The sequence below is a fragment of the Patella vulgata genome, chromosome 2 (assembly GCF_932274485.2).
Source record: "Patella vulgata chromosome 2, xgPatVulg1.2, whole genome shotgun sequence".
NCBI classification, from domain to species: domain Eukaryota; kingdom Metazoa; phylum Mollusca; class Gastropoda; family Patellidae; genus Patella; species Patella vulgata.
The window spans coordinates 35,046,606-35,066,650 of record NC_065880.2 but is presented as its reverse complement, the minus strand read 5'-3'; the positions used below and the strand labels follow the sequence as shown (position 1 = coordinate 35,066,650).

Genomic DNA, 20,045 nt, shown 5'->3' with positions numbered 1-20,045 from the left:
AATATGAAACCGCCAGCAACGACTTTGTATTATATACCAAAAAATGTAACGTAAATTGTAATTAAATATGTAAACAAACCGATAAGAAAAAGGTGATGCCTTGAAAACACTGTATATGCACGTCTTCTATTTAAGTTAATATTACAGGATAGAACTATTGAGAACTATGCTTCAACAACTAACAATGTTTGCGCATGCGCAATTGTTACCACAAAGAATATAGTCTCGATCACCCAGATTCTCCTAGTTTTCAACGTACGGAGGCACACTGATCAGCACTGAAAAGGATGACATCGATGCGACTTAATGAGTCCCAAATATTAACTTTTTTCTTCCGTCAAATTAAATTCGAAACAATCATCAACGGAAAGTCCATTGCCCATGCGTAACCGTGAGTTTGGTTTTTAGCCACAGGTCACTAATGATTTCCCCATTGACTTTAATGTTAATTTTCGTCTCTTAGACCGAGCTGTAACTTTTTCCAAAATTTTCGTTGGGTAGAACGCCTTCTACTACAGATGGAGCAACATTATGTGGCGACATCATGCCCAAAAGCACGTATGAGGTTCTTCATGAAAAACTTGAGATACACAAGCCTGAAGTAGAGACAAATAAACATGCAATTTTCGGCCCTACATTTCAACCTAACCAACCTTTCAACTCTTGTATCCTTCCACCTCAAAATCATGAATATTCACCAAAACCTGACAGAAAATGTATTTTCAAACCCCTTTCTTCGATTCTACACCAAAAAGTTAACAAAAATCGCCACACAAAAGCGGGGAAAAAGGAAATGGGAGAGAAAGACTAAAAATAGCTTTAGCCCTTGTAGCTGTGTTCATCTTCTGGCCAAGTCAAGTAAGAGTTGCGCCCCTTCTCGCAATAAATCCCATAATTCTTGCCTTAATATAAACAAACATGAATTGACGATGAATTAGGATTAATTTAAAAAAAAACATAGATATGGCCCATGAAGAGAGAAATTTTACAAAACAAAAAAAATAAGAGTGTTGGATAATGAACTGGCTGCAATCAAATGGATTTTTTTAAATGACATTCTTGAAATAATTTCATGGGTGTCAACATCTTGTTTAAGGACTAGTTACCTCCCTTAGAGTTTGTTTATGACAATGTAAAAGACCGGTTAATCTAACCAATGACCTATTATTCTCAAATGTTGACAACGCATCCAGACATATATTCGTAGAATATTTTTTTGGATGATCGAGACTACAAAGAATACAGCCAAATCTATTTGTTATGGCCAGCTTAATTTTTGTGAAAGTCGCTAAGATGTAAATAGAAATAAAATGATATGGGGATTAACTTCCTACTGTTCTGCTCAGACTGGGCTAATCAAGACGGAAATACGCCATACAGCGTGCTATGAGGGTAATTTTGCTCGGGCAGCTGCACTATGGCCTACTCTTATATTGAATTCCAACTGCCAAGGGATCTTTTACGTGCACGCCAATGTACACCACTGAAAAGGGAAAACCACGTCGGAAAATCTCGAAGAACTTTCTCGGTCCTTACATCTTGTGGCCTTTGACAAAATGTGTAGTTGGCCTAATCAAATTGATCCAACCACAGAACTATGCTTTAACAAATCAATTTTCTTAAAAAGGAAAGTAGGCCTAGAGGGTTTTTCATTTGGTATATAGACAACTCATCTCAAGACAACTCATGCCAATATGAGACATCTCGATCATTCCAAGTTAGAAGACAACTCATTCCCATCTTTAAAACATGGGTTGAGATAAAAGACAACTCAACAACTCATCCCAAGATAAAAGACAACTCATCCCTACTTTTATAAAACCCCACTCATCCCAAGTGCTAGGTAAATTTGTTTTAATACCATTGCTTTCTTTGAAGACCACCCAGACCAATCTGATTTTCTTATAAAAATTAAAAAATGTGTTATTCTAATCAGATTTATATTGTTGTTTTAATCAAATTGATATTGTTGTTTTTATCAAATTGATGGTTATGTTTTCACTGTTTCTAATAATGTTTTAGTACATTGTTGTTTTAACAGACTGGTGCAGGGCCGTATTTAGCAGGGGTGCAGGGGGTACATTGCACCCCCAGAAAAATAAGGCAGCCGGAAAAATGGCACCCCCTCAAAAAATTTGACAACCTTTCAATGGGTACCTGATTCGTTTGCCCAGGTTTGCCCTGATCCAACTTTCTTATATCACTTATGTGAAGGTATGGGGCGTCACCACAGGTGCGGATCCAGGGGGGGGGGGGAGGCACCAGGAGCAAATGCCTCTCCGAAAAAATCTGCCGCCCCTGAAATAAGGCACCCCTGAAAAAAAATCGACCATATAAAATACAAAATCGACTCTTAGATATCACCAGAGTGGCCGAATAACGTGTTTCCTGCAGCGTTATTTTTCAAACTTTTCTGAGGGAGGACGCCTGACATGGGTGCCTCCCCATAGGCGAAGTGCCCTTCCTATCACCTCTTTCTGGGTCAGCATCTGACCCACCACATGACATTAGAGGGTTCGTTTTGGTCGCCCTTATCCACATTTGATAAGGCGTTATTGGTCTTTGGGGGCGCTGCCACCAAATGACATTATTAAATATTCTCGTTCTGGTCATCCTATCCACATGGCCTTATTGGTGTTTCGGACTAGTTCTAGTTTAGAGGACAAGATGTTTCTCCTTTTGGTGTGTTTAACATCAAAATGAGAAATAGCCCCGCCGAAATTGACACACAGGAGCGACTTTGATTGCAGCTCCAAGTGGGTGTAAAACGCGTTTGCCAGTCACCGCTTTGCGCTCAGTAACTCGGGCATTATATTGGCGCCCTCCACCACTCTGCTGCACCCCCACTTTTAAAATCACACATATGGCCCTGGACTGGTGAGTGTTTTTTTAAAGTTGGGATGAGTTGTCTTTTATCTTGGGATGAGTAGTATTTTCTTATATTTGGATGAGTTGTCTTTTAGACGAGTTGTCAGGCATCCTTTTATTTGTTGTCGTAATATCAAATAGTCATTATTATCCCGCGCCGAACGAAGTTAGGGAGGGATATTGAAATGGGGTTCGTTCGTCCGTCCGTCCGTCTGTCCGTCCGTTCATTTTCGTTTCCGGAGCATATCTCATAAACCGTTCAAGATGTCTTTCTGAAACTTTGCACACACATCAACCTATTACAGTAGTTGTGCCTTTTGCTATTTAGGAATTTCTGGGATTTATATTTTTTGTGTTTCCATGGAAACAAGTTTGACTTAGTTTTTAGTGTATAATTTTGTTTCCGGAGCATATCTCATAAACCGTTCAAGATATCTTTCTGAAACTTTGCACACACATCAACCTATTACAGTAGTTGTGCCTTTTGCTATTTAGGAATTTCTGAGATTTATATTTTTTGTGTTTCCATGGAAACAAATTTGACTTAGTTTTTGGTGTATAATTTTGTTTCCGGAGCATATCTCATAAACCGTTCAAGATATCTTTCTGAAACTTTGCACACACATCAACCTATTACAGTAGTTGTGCCTTTGCCATTTAGGAATTTCTGGGATTGATATTATGTGTGTTTCCATGGAAACAAAAATGACTTAGATTTTGGTGTACAATTTGGTTTCCGGAGCATATCTCATAAATCGTTCAAGATATCTTCATGGCACTTATTTTGAATTTCTCAGATTTGATAATTTTATGTGTTTCCATGGAAACACATTTGACTGTTCAAGATACCTTTAAAATAATTTTACCCATTATTTTATTTTCTGAAATCCAGCCTTCCATCCTGATTTTGTTTCTGGAGCATATTTTATTATCTGTTCAAGAAATCTTTTTGAAACTTTGTACAAACATTAACCTATTATAGTATTTTATTTTCTGGTGTGGAGACCGGGGCACATTGAGCCAGTTTTTGCATCTAGTCCTCTCATTCCTCACCTAAATCATATGTTGGCTTAAATTCACCTGATGATGTTAAACACTATTATAGCTTACTAGCTGATAATATTTTAATTAAAATCAATTTAAAATTTAGATCTTATTTTGATTATTGAAATTTTTTCAAAATGTGGTTCAAACTGCCCCATGCACGGGACGGGGTACATTGAACCACATTATGGGGCACATTGAATCGTCTTTAAGATAGGGTATAAGAAACAAAATAGAGCCAAATAACAGTGACAAAATGGTTTATTAATATAAACAACATGCACAAAAAATGCTTTTTCATACTACTTGCACTTAAATTTTTCCAAATTAATAGAAAAATGAACAAGGGACGATACTCTTTTTGTACCACCAGAGTTCATGGGTTCAGGTAGGCACATTGCAATACTGTTTTCGTCAATACATGAAATGTCCTCAACGACAGGTTTAACAAACTTTCCTGGAGCCTTTAAACTTTGACGATAGAACGAAACTGTGGTGTAAATGATTCTGGCTCATCTGTTTCCGACTCATCTGTATATTTATCTATTATTTTACCAACATACAAAAATTCATCATCTTGCTTTCGCCTGTCAGTTTTACATTTATGATTTCATACCAGATCTTTATAAAAAAAAGAAACCTGTATCAGAAACCGATATTATAACAAATTGAGCAAACAAAAGAATAATAATTACATTATTTGGGGTACATTGAACCACCTGTTCAATGTGCCCCAAAGACTGTGGTTCAAACTACCCTGAGTGACTAATTTTAAAATTTTCTTAATTAAAAATGGTGTCTGTATCAGAAATCTGTATCAGAAACCGATATTATAACAGATTGAGCCTACAAAAGCTCTTTAATAATAATTACATTATTTGGGGTACACTACCCCGAGTGACTAATTTAAAACAAATTCTTAATTAAAAATGGTGTCTGAAATTTTGCCACAAAAAGTCATTGGGAGAAAAACTGACCAATGGGGTACTTTTAACATAGCAATATTCACAAGGTATTATTTCATAATAATATAGAGAAACCTTAACATTACTTTATACTGAAAAATTTACTAAATCGCGTTGAAAACAGAAAAAGTACCATAAATACTTACTAGCAGATTGATGTCCTCTATGAATCTCTGTCAAGGCTAAGACCTTAAAGGGGAACATCTCCCATTATCTGTAGCTGGATCCACATAATACAATAAAAAATATGGGTGGCTCAATGTGAACGTATGGTCAATGTGCCCCAGTCTCCTCTATAAGTTTATTGTTTAACATACAGCAGCTAATTGAGGTAGGCAAAGGTTGTTGTGCAAACCTTACAGGGAGTAGCGACCCTGCCTTGCCGAGCTACTGTGATCAGAGTATGAAATTCTGTGAATTGATATTCCATGTGTCGGAATATGAGATTTGTCTAAAGCTCCAGTTCCCTCCACTTGCAAAATATCTCTATTTTCTATGTAGTCATGTCTAATTTTTAAAAACAGAGCTTAATGTCATAAATTATCTCAAATCTTCTAGTAAATAGCAATCAGTCATTAGTTTTCAGAAATAGAGAGCAATATCTACTAAACAGGGCCACAATATTAGGACCAGTGACACTGTTTGTGAAATCTGATACATTTTTATATTGATTACCAATAGCATAAACAAGTTATTTTTCCTTATTTCTTCCAAACAAGTGCAAGGGCGCGGGATGTTGATGACTAGTCATCTTGTTTTATATTATTTTTAATATTAACATGTGGATCTGGTCTGCTTCTGTTGGTGTCTTCTCAGTTTCCTCTCAGACACCATTTTGATCTGGGTTGGTAGTTGTGCTGCCTCCTTATAGGAAGATGTTAGTAGAAGGTAAAACAACAAAGTACAAAAACATACAAACAACGATACACATAACCATCAATTTGATTAAAACAACAATATGAATTTTATTAAAATAACAGATTGGTCTGAGTTGCACTTATATTTGTTGGGATGAGTTGTCTTATATCTCGAGTTCTCTGCCCATGTTTTAAAGGCTCAATACCACTCTTGTTGTAACTGAATAATATGTCCCAATCTTTATTCTGGTCAACAAATTGTACTATTTTACAATATTCCAATTAATTGGTGATATAAATTTCATCTTAACACACCTAATTTAAAAAATTGGAAAAATTCAACTAAATGATTTGAAAAGCCTGACGTAAAGCTTTTCAAATGTGACTTGGATTTAAAAAGTAAAATAGGATTTAATGGATAATTTACACAACAGGTAAGACACTAACACATCTAGTACTTAGAATAAGGATATTTTTTATTTTCTGGAGCTGTCAAGCCAGCAAGAGTGTTATTGTCCCTTTAAGGTTGGGATGAGTTGTCTTAGGATGAGTTATCTTTGGGATGAGTGGTCTGTATACCCTATCAAGTTCTATGGCTATCAGGTATCTGGACAACCGAGGTTAAAATGACACCGGATAAAGGTGGCGAAACGAAATAGTGTAATTCATTAACGATGCAATTTGTAATATAATTCTATAATTTGAGAACTTACTTTATAGTTGCCTCATTTTTTAAAGAGATTCCCGTTTAAGTTATTACATTCACTCGTTTACTAAATTGTAGAATCAAATTTCGAAGTTAGCTTACTCATTTCCGCTTCTGACATAAACATTGAGAAGCCATATTTGATGTTTTATATGTCAAAACTACATCGGTTAAATCCATGATCATCCGCACAGTTTTTCGATTATTTTGAATTACTTACCCAGGACTATTTAGCTGAACTATTCATCTTTCACGTACTGCATTGTTATTGGAATTTAAAAGATGAGCTTCCTTTTGTAAGTATAAAAAGAAGTCGGAACATTTTTCTTGGTTGACTAAACAGGAAATAGAAGTATGACCAAATTTAACGGGTTGTGTATTGTCGAAATATGGCATAGTTGAACTTAATTGTGAACCTTTTACTATTAGTTTCATCAAAGTATAAAAGACACATATTAATATTTTATAACTGTCATATTTCGAATAATATCTAGACTTTCTCCCCCATTTTGTTTACAAATACAATTAAATTGAAATCTCTGTGGTAAGCTTGTCAAAAATTCTAATTTCTATCACTTGGCCTACAAACAACTTCTACTGAACTTCTAAAAATTCAAGGCTTTTATTTTATTATTTATAGATACAGTTATATGTTGATATTACCTCCTTTGATTTTTTTTTCTTTTCGGCAGACCAAATTCAAAGGGTTTCATATTTTCTGTAAGCTGTAGCCTACATTAAAACTCAAACTTTGAGTCAAAGTCGAGTGAAATGGTGTTGAAAAACTAAAAGTCATAACAACATTGATCCTAATAATAATAGTAATATGAAAGGTTACCAGAGAGACTACTGCCGGGAACCATGCAAAAACATAGTGTTTTAGTCATGTACTGTAGGCCTATGAGCAAATTATATGATCAGGGTTATTACTATTATAAACTTATCAATCTGTTTGAATGATACCACCAAAAGTAAACTAAAGTAAACGAAAATTCATTGTACCGTACAATTAATTCCAATATACAAAAAAGTTCTTTCCTGCAAAATTAGAGTCTAGACCTGTCACAAACTTTGACATCGTGAAAATACAGTTGGAGAGACATTATGGGGGATTAGATAAAGAGCTGGCAGTTCTCACTATAATAGTTAAAAACTAGATACTAAAGGGAATTTGCTGAAAATTACAGTCAAATTGATCCACTATATCTGAACCAAGATTTTAGCGATTGAATTTTCGGCCTAGCCTCTATCATCATTACTAAAGTCGATAGGATAAAAAACATAGTCTTGATTATCCACTTCATGATTAAATTATGAATGGAAGTCGAACAGTAAATCGGAACCTAATCCAATAAAAATTGCAGGCTAGCGATACCATCGAGAGTTGATTATGGTCTGGATATGTTAATTAATATCTAATTAATAATTTAGATAACATTTCAGGCCTAAAGAAAGACCTGCAATAGGCAGATTTAGCTCTTGCATAATGTATGTTTAATGAACAAGATGTTTCAACGTAGTTTCAGTTTGGTTTTTATTTTGGGCATTTGCAAACATACAAACAATTCAATGTGCCTGTGGTATTTTATTTGGTTTTGGTTTTATACTTTTCAGTAAGACCACTTTGTTTTCTTGCTTTATATTTTGAAATATTTTTTAGGATTTAATTCTATTGTTTATGTTTTATGAATATTATTATTGTATCATTAGTATGTAGATGTTGGGAGCAGAGTTCACCTCACGTCCAGATTACTAATCTGTATGTGCAAATTTAAGCCTGCTCAGGGTACATGTATTGACATTTATTGGATTACTGCGATGTCACTTTGGTGGAAGTGAACGTTAAATAAAGCGATTTCACACACATGAAAAATAATGTTGGTAATAAAAATGAGCAACATAATTACAGGTTAATTATTCATGAATAGCAATTTGGTGAATGTCATCTAGATTTCATAAATTTGGACTTATTGGGAGTAGGTAAGACTAAGAGTTTTGATTTGTTAGGTGAAAAATCAAAATTTTTTAAGGGTATCGGGGTATATTTATGTGGAGTTGCTTACAGTAATATATTTTAGTTGGAACTGTCAACTGACCAAATCTTTGCTGTGTCACAGCCTGACAGCTCTTTGAAAAAATTGGCCACACATTTACGCATATCTGAGGATTTATGTCCACTTAACCAGAATTCAGAAACATGTACATTGCACCTTGGACTTTTGATAAAATATTTAAAACTATGAAAGTTTTAGTTTATATACATATGAATTTATTTTTGCTAGTATCCATTGAATCAGTTACAATTACATGCATTCATTGTGATTAAAATTTAGTAGACAGATGATCAGTTGTTTTGATGTACATGTAAAATTCTTATACATGTTGTTAATTTTCAGTTGAAATTTTGCATGGCTCAAACTCAAACCATAGAAAATTATTGCAGTTTGGTTTTAATGCAACAAGTGGTTGTCAAAATCTGTCAAAATGTACCTTCATTACATCTGTTATTGGTTTCATCCAAAAATCATATGAAATAAGGTTTAACATCCTACATGTATTTTCTGCTCTATCCGGGCTTTTGAAGACAAACATACATCACGCGGTGTGCTCAGACAGTAGTGACATCAATGGTTCCAAACAATTACTGGTAATACACTTACATGTACCTGTAGTTTAATTGTTGCACTTTGATTTTCTAAAATTTTGAGTTTGGCATTTCTAAAACATTTGATGTATCATGGCATAATTGCAGGCATTTCAAATGTAGCAGTTGTTACTTTACTTGTAGCACTTGTTTTTTTAAAGGGATTTTGTTGATAATTTCCAAAGATTTTACTACAACCACATAATAATTTAGCTAGGGAATTAGGCCAAGGGATACATGTAGTTATTCATTAGCTGTACCCAGAACATCTATGTCATACTTTGAGAATAGATACACCTGCCTTGAATGGCTGCCATATCCAAAAATCAGTAAACCATTTTGTAATGCGGTCTACTCCGTTTCAATGTCATACACACAAAGATAGAAAAAAACTTTTCAGTTTTTATACACCCACATTTTCATGTAGACATATATTGTTATCGCCCCTGTCCGTTCGTCCGTTCACAATTTGTTTGTGGAACTCTACAGGTCACAATTTTTATCCGATTTTGACAAAACTTGAAATATAGGTATATCTCCCAAAGATCTTGGTTCCTTTCCATATTGGGATGTATCGGACCATAACTTCATGGATTATGGCCCCTGATTGTACAAAAAATCACGTTTTTAGATTGTGGACACTCTAGAGGTCACAATTTTGATCCAATTTTGATGAAACTCGAAATGCATGTTTATAAACCAAAGATCTTGGTTCTTTACAATATTCACACATATCGGATCGTTACTTTCTTAATTATGGCCCCTGATTGTACGGAAAATCGCGTTTTTAGCTTGTGGTCCGTCTAGAGGTCAAAATTTTTATCCAATTTAAAAATAACGTTATAGTATATCACCATTACACTCTAATAATGGTTGAGTTCTAATTTCGTGAAAATCGGACCAAAACTGCCGGACAAAATGGCCGCCCCTTGTACACAAATAGTGTAGACATCTGGTATATCAAGGTTGTGGACCTCTTAGAGGTCACAATTTTGATCTGATTTTGATGAAACTTGAAATTCATGTTTATAAACCAAAGATCGTGGTTCTTTACGATATTCGCGCATATCGGATCGTAACTTCCTGAATTATGGCCCCAGATTGTAAGGACAATCGCGTTTTTAGCTTGTGGTCCCTCTAGAGGTCAAAATTTTTATCCAATTTTAAAAAAAAAAAATTTAGTATATCACCATTACACCCTAATAATGATGGTTGAGTTCGAATTTAGTGAAAATCAGACCAAAACTGCCGGACAAAATGGCCACCCCTTGTACACAAATAGTGTAAACATCTGGTATATCAAGGTTGTAGACCTAGAGGTCACAATTTTGATGAAACTTAAAATGCATGTTTACGACCAAAAGATCTTGGTTCCTTTTGATATTTGCGCATAACGGATCGTAACTTCCTAAATTATGGCCTGTGATTATACGAAAAATCCCGTTTTGAGCTTGTGGTCCCTATAGAGATCACAATCTTTATCCGATTTAAAAAAAAAAGTGGGAATATATCACACTTATACACTAATGATGGTTAAGTTCGAATTCCGTGAAAATCAGAAAAAACTGACGCAAATACCGGTAGTGTAAAAATATGGTATATCAAGGTTGTCTGCCCTGAAGAGGCCACAGTTTTTATCCAATTTGGATGAAACTTTAACCCTTTCAATGCTAGACGTAAATCCACTGCCTGTGCTAGACCCTTTTTTGAGGAAAAAAGGGAGGTTGGAACTGAATGCCAAGCAGTACTTATGGAAGCTTTTATGAAAAATCTTTTTGTCTGTTGGGATGGGCATGAGGTTGGGCTAAGAGGAAAAAATAGAATTTTGGAAATTTGCATAATAATGTAGTCACGTGACGTCATGGCGGCCATTTTGGATTGCTCATTTCTCACTAAAGCTAACACGAAAACGAATTTTTCTCCATGAAATACTTAAAAGATATTGTTTTTTTCACTGGATTTTGATAAAGATATATAAAATGAACAAAAATATCAATAGCAGCCATGAGCAATGGCGCCGCGAACACGCGCATCACGTCTCCCGCTGCCATGACCACGTGCGGATTGCAATACCTTGTTTTTACTTTCACTTTCACTTTCATCCCCAAGTCCTATATCATTATCAATATAGTCAGTCAATAGATCTACACGTTCGGGAATCAGGAATTACCTACGTCTTTTACGATCCAGCAGGCCAGCATTATTATCAACATCAGAATTATTGTCAGAATCTACTGCAGACACAGGGCTATCGTGTTCACATTGGGCTTGTTCATCATGCACGGGAGACATAGCTAGCCATGGGCGGAACGTCGCGCAACAAATCACACACTTCATAATACCAATCACTGTCCTGACTACTATCATTATCAAGTAACTGGAAACGAATTATGTGTATCACCCGCCTCGAAATTGTCCACGTGTTGGTCAGCAAGACGTCATTCACGACTTCGTCGAGAGTGCATCGTCTACGTTGTCACTATGCACTCCGCCATTTTACGGTTTGCCGCTTTGAAACACGTGGAAATATGTTCTAGTGTATAGAAAATACAATAGATGGCACTTGCAGTTACGGTACTAATTTTAGCGAGGGCTTTACTGAGTACACGGTAATACCGGGTACGGGTATTTTACCGACATTTTATAATACCCGGTACTACCGGGTATGCGCAGTGAAAGGGTTAAATATATGTTTTTATCATAAAGATCTTAGTTCCTTTTGATAATCACACATATCCGAAAGTAACTTCCTGGATTATGGCCCCTGATTGGTCGAAAAATCACATTTTTAGCTTGTGGATTCTCTAGAGGTCACAATTTTTTTCTGATTTTAAAAACTGTTTAGATATATACTATTCAAAAAAAGTAGGGGATATTTGATTTTTAAGTGTTATTAAAGTCACCTAATGAAACTGACGAAGAAACAAATGACAAAATGAAATGAAGTTCACATTCATCGATTTATTCCAAATGATCGTTAGACTAAGTAAGGCACAGACTGACCATTATAAGGGTAAAATGATACCCGGGGTCAAACAGCAAAGTTACCACAGCATCACAACCAAGTCAGTAACGGGTAAATCCTCCTCTGTTTGCCAAACAAGCATTGATCCGACGTGGCATACTCCTAATGAGACGTCTAGGGTCATTTTGGTCCAGATTGTCCCATTCCTGTTGCAACGCAGCAGCAAGTTCTTGGACATTGGCAGGACGTTGACGTTGACGTAACCTCTGTCCAAGCATGTCCCAGACATGCTCGATGGGGTAGAGGTCGGGACTCAGTGCTGGCCAAGGTAATGTGGTGATGTTCTGTCGTTGGAGGTAACCTGTAACGATCCTGGCCCTGTGACATCTTGCGTTGTCATCCTGGAAGATGAAACGGCGGCCATGACGTCGTGCGAACGGCACAACATGGACTGCCAAGATGTTGTCCCGGTAGTACTGGCCTGTAACACGCCCTGCAACAACATGTAAAGCCGTTCTTCCAGCAACAGTGATGCCTCCCCACACCATAACAGAACCACCCCCAAATCGATCATGTCTGATGACGTTAACGTCTTGGAAGCGCTCGTTTCGACGACGCCACACCCTCCTACGTCTGTCCAAAAAATCAACAGTGAACCTTGACTCATCTGAAAACATCACATTGGTCCAGCGTCGATTATCCCAGTGTTGACGATCCCTACACCAACGACGTCTTGCCTGAATGTGATGTTCTCTCAAACAAGGGATCACGCGAGGACGTCGGGCGCGAAGGTGACCCCTATGCAGTCGATTCCGAATCGTCTGGCCACTCACACTCACACCAGTGTCTGGTTGAAGACGAGCGCTGATCTGATTTGCTGTGATGACACGATTTCTCAAGGCCAAGGTACGGATAAATCGATCCTGGGCTTGAGTTGTCGACCTGAGCGTGGTCTGTCCTGTACAGATTGTGTATCACGGTATCTGGACCATAGCCTGCTTATGACAGACTGAGAAACATTCATCGTCCGCGCCACAACCGCCTGTGTTGTGCCGATCTGTAGCATGCCAAGGGCACGTAACCTTTCATTTTGGGTAAGCCGACGCATATCAAAAGTTGTTTTCTGGTCACTAAAACAATTAAACTGATGTTTCCACCCTGGAATTCAATGCCACAATGACTGTAACATTCAAATTCAGAGTCGTGCAAATCTTGGGTTGGACCCCCATGATGATCCCAAGCATCACCTGCATTCCATGCGGTAGCTATTGGTGCGTTTGGGCGTCACATGTAACTGGAAATGTTTCTTCTGTTAGGTTCTATAGTGATTTTTTTCGTAGTCATTTGCATATTTTAGTATTATGCCCCCAAAATCAAATATCCCCTACTTTTTTTGAATAGTATATCACCATTCCACCATAATGAAGGTTGAATTGGAATTTCGGGAAAATCAAAATGAAACTGCCCGACAAAATGGCCGTTCTTTGTATACAAATTGTATATATAGGGTATATGTACATGTACATGTAATACAAAGGTTGTGGACCCTTTAGAGGTCACAATTTTGGTGACATTTTGATGAAACTTAATATATATATATTTATATCCCAAAGATCTCAGTCCCTTTCGATATTTGTGCATTTCAGACCAGAACGTCATGGATTATGCCCCCTGATTGTATGAAAAATGACGTTTTGGGGGGGGGGTTGCTTGTTCTCGAATGAAAGACTTAAATTGTGTCATATAAAAGTTGTATTTGTTAAGGATTATAGCTAGTCGCAGTGGCTCGATAAGTAAGGCGCTGATTCACTTAGCAGGAGGTCAGGGTTCCATCCTGGGGTTTTCCAACGCGGTTTCCCAAAGTCAGTGGTACATAGCAGATATATGTACCGGACACTGTACGTGGCAGTGGATTTGATTTGGTATACTTTTGTTGTTTATTGTTTTAAAAGTCTTTGTATATTGTGACTTGTCCACAGGTTTGTCTTGTTTAATTGTTTATGTGTGGTGCAGTCCTCCTGCACTTACTATTAGAACCACCTCTTTAACAAACTCCTTGCCAGTCACTGAATATATTTCATTGAGGTAGAAACTAAATAGTTCAGTTCAAATGTTTTACCAGAGTAATAAATATATTTTCAGTGGAAGTCGAAACAATAAGACCTTTAAACCTAAAAAGAACATTCCAGAAGGAACTCATCAGTATGATTTGATGAAACATGCAGCAGTTACATTGGGGAGTGGTAACCTCAGGTTAGCGGTTATGCTACCAGAAGGAGAAGACCTTAATGAATGGGTTGCAGTGAATAGTAAGTTATTTCAATATGACATATCAGATTAAAACACTAGGTATTTCCAAATGTATATTTTGGTCTATGTTTAAAAAAAATACATTGAATCAATGAAGCATGGTCTATGTAATCCGGGATATCACTTTCTATATACAGTTAAGAAATTAATGGTACCTGAAATGGATCCACATGATTAACTTCTTAGCTAAAGAAAAAAACTATTTACAAGATAATGACATCATTTGCTGAATGTCTGATTAATCAGGTTTGATTATTCTATTGTTTTGAGTGGGTGTTAAGTTTTCTCCATCCACTGATTTACTATTCTGTTTTTGCACAAGTTAACTATCTAGAACAATAATGCGGATGAAAAATTATGCGACTTCCAATAGATTATATTTAACGCATTAATTTCTTATCCGCATTAATTTTCACTTTGTCTCCACAGTTCTCTAAGTCTAAATAATTTTGTTATTCTTCTGCTTTCCAGCTGTTGATTTCTTCAATCAGATTAATATGTTATATGGAACAATAACAGAATTCTGTTCAGAAGAAACTTGTCCTGTAATGTCAGCAGGACCAAAATATGAATACCATTGGGCTGATGGTACAACTATCAAAAAACCTATAAAATGTTCAGCACCAAAATATATTGATTACCTGATGACATGGGTTCAAGACCAACTGGATGATGAAACAATTTTCCCTTCAAAAATCGGTAAGGCTGCATGTAGAATAACTAATAAAAAAAACAATAAATGTCAAATCTCAGAGTCAGGTTTTCCTGCTGTTATTTATTTTACTTGTAAAACAAAATTTACATTAAAAAAGTTATCTTGAAGTTTATTATTTTAAACTTGTGAGCAAGGAAAACCGTTTGTCGCCTGGCAAATTTCTCATTTTGATATTTACAGTGGTATGATTTGACTGACCTAATTATATTCTATTTTTCAGGTGTTCCCTTTCCAAAGAATTTTCTAACCATTGCCAAGACAATATTAAAGCGCCTTTTCAGAGTTTATGCACATATCTACCATCAGCATTTCAAAGAAGTAGTTCAGCTTAGCGAGGAAGCTCATCTGAATACTTCTTTCAAGCATTTCATATTTTTCGTACAAGAGTTCAGCTTGATTGACCGAAAAGAATTGGCACCATTACAAGAACTTATTGATAAATTAAGCTGTAAAGATCGATAATGCCTTATCTAGTCGGCCGTCCATGAGTGTTTATGTCTCAGTAAAACAAATTTTGCTTGCTTTGCTTATGTTTTTTTTTTTTTTTTGTAATTGGACCCCTCCCCCTGTATCTGTCTACAGTAAAAATATTTGACGGGTCTAAAAGAACCCTTAATACATGTTGTTCTTTGCTTGTGTGTAAATGTGATATAGTAGATATTTCTGGTGGTGTTGTAAAGAAATTTAAGTTAAAAGTAACGGTAGATTATGGAATAAGCTTGATTGGTAATGACAAGTCTAAAACTTCAGCAGTTCTAATCCTTCTGTTCTGATTTAGGACATTAATTTTGTGAAATTTTATGTAATGAACCTTAAATGTTCAAATGATTTGATTTTGTTTAGTTTTAGTAAAATTTAAAAAATGTATTAAATATAGCACCAGAAAATAGTAGGGTCGCCTGTCCAACCTCGTGAGTTTTCTCCGTGTCCTCTGGTTTCCTCCAACTACTAAAGACCCCTACGCGCAAGCGAATTATTGAAATAAAATTGAACCATGTGTTACTCCCGAAATGACCTAGTTTGTGGATGTTAAACCCCATTTTTCTCTATAAATATATATACCGGTACGTTCATCAATTTGAATCTCACTGACTTTACTTTAAGTTCAGTTAGTCAAAAACAAGATAAATGTCAATTATTGTTTTACCTGTGGATTTGTTTGTGATAATATGCATGTCATTGTGTAGTATAAGTACTAGATTTTAGTTTGGTTTTATGTCACGCTTAGTGCTTTAATTAAGTTTTAAAGATGCTGAAGGATTTATGTTCTTTGGTTACTATGTATGATGTATTATTATTTATAAGTCCCTCTTTTTTCTTAAATTTGTATTTTAATTTTCCCCTATTTCTCAAACTTATTTTGTCAGCCAAGATTGATCCAATGCATGGGAGTGAAGCATAAAAAACACTACAACATTATTTTTTAAAGTGAAAAATTCATAGTGAATTTTCAACTACTATAATTTAGTCTTAAAAGTCCATTCCTAGTTTGATTATATTATCATATTAGTATGTTATCAATGGCAATGGTTTATTACAGATGTTGTCAAACAAATCAATTGATAAGGGGTTGATGCATTGGGTGTAGAATTGGTCTTTTACATTTTTGTGGATATCACCTCTTTTAATTTAATTATTAATGGGCCTTTAACAGCTAAAGTTATAAGTTAGTAATTGTCGAAACAATATATTGTAGAGTTAATTCATTTTACCATCACTTTTTTTTTCATGACTTAAGCCCTCTATTTATTTTAATGTTACATTTTTTTCCTATTTGATTGAAGGTCTAAATGGTGGTGAAACCTACTAAACATACAGCTGCAAAACTTTGATACTGTTATATATACCACGTTCTAGTCTTCTGAAAAATATTTCCCTTTATTTGTCTAAATGCAGTTTTAATAGAGAGTTGTAAATACAAAGAAAGCATTTTTTGGGGGTACTGGGATAATTTTATTTGGATATGAACACATCTTGTTATCCAATGCAAAAATCAAAATCTAATTCTGTAATATTTTTGAACAATGCCAAAACAAAGATTCTCACATGCTTTGGTTTTTCTATCATTTAAAATTGCCACGAAACATAGTAATATATTTTTAAATTAAATAAAACACTATTTATGGATAACAATTACTATGGTTTATGTCACTGCGATGTTTCAACAAGATTTCAAAAGTCGTTATCAAGCATATATCAACACAAATAAATAAAATGAAATGATTTATATATGCTTAATAACGACTTGTGAAATCTTGTTGAAACGTTGCAGTAATTTTATTAAGTTCCAATTGCTAAAATGCCATTCAGAGAATATATTTTTAAATTAATATTTGTTTTAATCCTGCTGGTGGATATTTACTGGATTAGACCAAGTTTTTTTTATCATAAAATACACCACCAGCTTTTAAGGCTATTTAAACTTGAATTAATCACAGATTAATTGTTAAATGTAAAGTATTTTCTAGTCTAGATATTTGTCATATGCATGGATTGCATCTAAAGCCAAAGCATACTAGTGATTGTTTGTTGGCATCAAGTCAGTTTTTCATCCCACATTGTTTTTGATAATTTATCAGACAACAACTAACTCTATTGTGATTTTGAGGGGGAAGTTCAATTTTTACACAATATACATTGATTTATCCATTAGCAATGATTTACCAATTTTGACAATTTTTACATCGAGGTTAGTTGTGATTATTATCAGGATTATCATCTGTTGCACATTGGCCATTACTCACCGTTAAATAACCACTAGTTTGTGACAGCCTTTATTTTCTTTTTTTTCAAGCAAATGACACTCAGAAATAAAAATAACTAAGTTTTGAGAGTTTCGAAGGTTAAACAATTCACTTAAGTTGTCTGATGTTTGGTACTAGCAAATCACAATCTTTAGCTTTTGTTTGCTGAATATGGCAGTGTTCTTAATTTATATTTCATGATGTGAATCATGTACCTATATGTAATTGTTAATTATTGTCTTGTGTATATTACTGTGATAAATTATAAAGTTTTTAATCATACGAGCTTAACATTCAAAATTTAGTTGAAGAAGAAATATATCTGTTACTGCTGTTAATTAAGAAGTATTTTTTATACATGTAGCAATAAATCTCTTTAAAAAAAATTCTTTTATCAGTTACTTCCCTCACTCTATATCTACATGTAAATAGTCTTATAAATATAACTTTTATTTATGTCTTACAACTTAAATTCATTTACTATATAGTCACCTTTCAATTAATATTAAAAATATATATAAATTTTGTTAAAAATTAAACGGTGTGACTGCAAGGCTATTATTCCCAAAGAATGTTAATTATTGTACTGCCATTGGAAAGAGTTTAGGTGTATGCTGTCGTGAGCTACTCAGTGTAAAGTATTGATGTCAAATTATGATTTAAATGGGTACAATTCACATTCATGTGATTTAGCATTCAATATTATAAGCAAGATGTAACCGAATATTATTGTAAAATTTATGAATGTTGAAATTTTAAATATATTCAATGATTTTCTAGAGCACTGTGTCAAATGGATTCTTTCTTTGAAGTACTTTGGAGTGAATTTTAAAACGTACCGGTAATTCAAATTTCTAGACATTTTAAGACAAATTTCAAAACATTTCAATTGAAATATCCAAATTGCTCTTTAAATTTTATATCCATGTCTAATATGATAGATTACTGTTCAGAATGATAAATACTAGTGTATTGACTATTAGAAGTATGACATAGATAACTAACACATTTAAGTCATTCGTTGTAGTAGCTTCCGTATACATTTAAGTCATTCGTTGTAGTAGCTTCCTATATTAGGGAGAACATCTTTACATGGTAGTGTTATTAGTTATACATTTTAGTTATGAAATATCAGAATATTAACTAAAATGTTCACTGGTTAATTATAAAAAAAATCTCTCAATTCACATTGTTAATTTCACTGTATCAAGTGACTTAACATTTTGCCAAATGTGGTTAAATTGATGTAAGCTGTATGTTGGCAAAAGGATATTCTCTGTGATTAGTGTTATGTGGACAATGGGTACTGGTACTAATTTTTGTTTGTTTTTTTTTTAAATATTTTACTTTACACGAATTCTATTGATCAATATTTATCAATTGGATCAGACAAAGATGACAACTTTAGATCTTTTTCATTAAAAGAAGTACTATATTATATGTACCCTAAAAATAGTTTAAAGGCTATTTGTATTTGAAGAGCTAACAGGAAGTCAGACCAAACCTACCCACTTCGACTTCTCAGATTACAGATTCAAGCATCAAACATAATTGATTTATTCTGACTTAGGAGAAAATACATTTATTTATACATTGCAAGCTATTATAAACTCATAAAGTATTTTTGCAAGTACTTTATTATTGTAGAAAAGGTGAAAATTATATTTGAGCAGCAAGGCCTCAATAAGAAGTGTGCCTTACTTTTTAATTGGCTTGAAGGAATCATTGAGAATTTGTGTCTTATTTCGATTTCTTTGGAGGTATCTATTTTGACCTTAAACCTGATTACTTTTAGGCTATCAAGATATAATAAGGCATGTTATCTTTAGTATTATTATATTGAATTACATTATATTGTAGAATTATTAGTATGTCATTATGAGTCACCAATTAATCATGTTAATTAACCACTTATACATCACAATGGGTTATTTGAGAATAGCCTGTTATAAGCAGCTATATCTTACAGTTATATCTTGCTATAACAGTCTGTAATATATGCAAGTTTATCTGTGCCTATATATAATCTACCCGACTATATTTTCGATATTTATTTGTCCAGGTCCTGATTGTAAATTGCTCATTAGATTTATGTGCTGTGCAAGTCAATAGAATGCCAAATGCTTGACTTCCTTGAAACTTTTGTTTTCTAACAAAAACTGATTGTATAAATGATGTACATTAAACTATGTAGTATATTATCTTTTTTATAAAAATCTGAAATCCA

The 20,045-nt window shown here is 34.5% G+C and overlaps 2 protein-coding genes across 3 annotated transcripts in view; one reads left to right on the top strand and one right to left on the bottom strand.

Moving 5' to 3' along the window:
• Window positions 1-6,790, bottom strand: part of LOC126811846 (heterogeneous nuclear ribonucleoprotein H2) — a 25,662-nt gene extending 18,872 nt beyond the window's left edge. The window contains exon 1 of one of the 2 annotated variants that reach the window (XM_056099237.1): window positions 6,661-6,790. The gene's annotated coding sequence lies outside the window, so the exon portion shown is untranslated. Of the gene's footprint in view, window positions 1-79; window positions 209-6,660 lie in introns of those variants that run through there. The other variant, XM_050537790.2, reaches the window with a different exon arrangement.
• On the top strand, window positions 6,374-20,045 carry LOC126811852 (MOB kinase activator 1B). Its single transcript, XM_050537797.2, has 4 exons — window positions 6,374-6,736; window positions 14,192-14,358; window positions 14,831-15,058; window positions 15,295-20,045. Exons 1-4 carry the CDS (start codon window positions 6,723-6,725, stop codon window positions 15,534-15,536), a joined length of 651 nt encoding a protein of 216 aa, XP_050393754.1. The 5' UTR covers window positions 6,374-6,722; the 3' UTR covers window positions 15,537-20,045.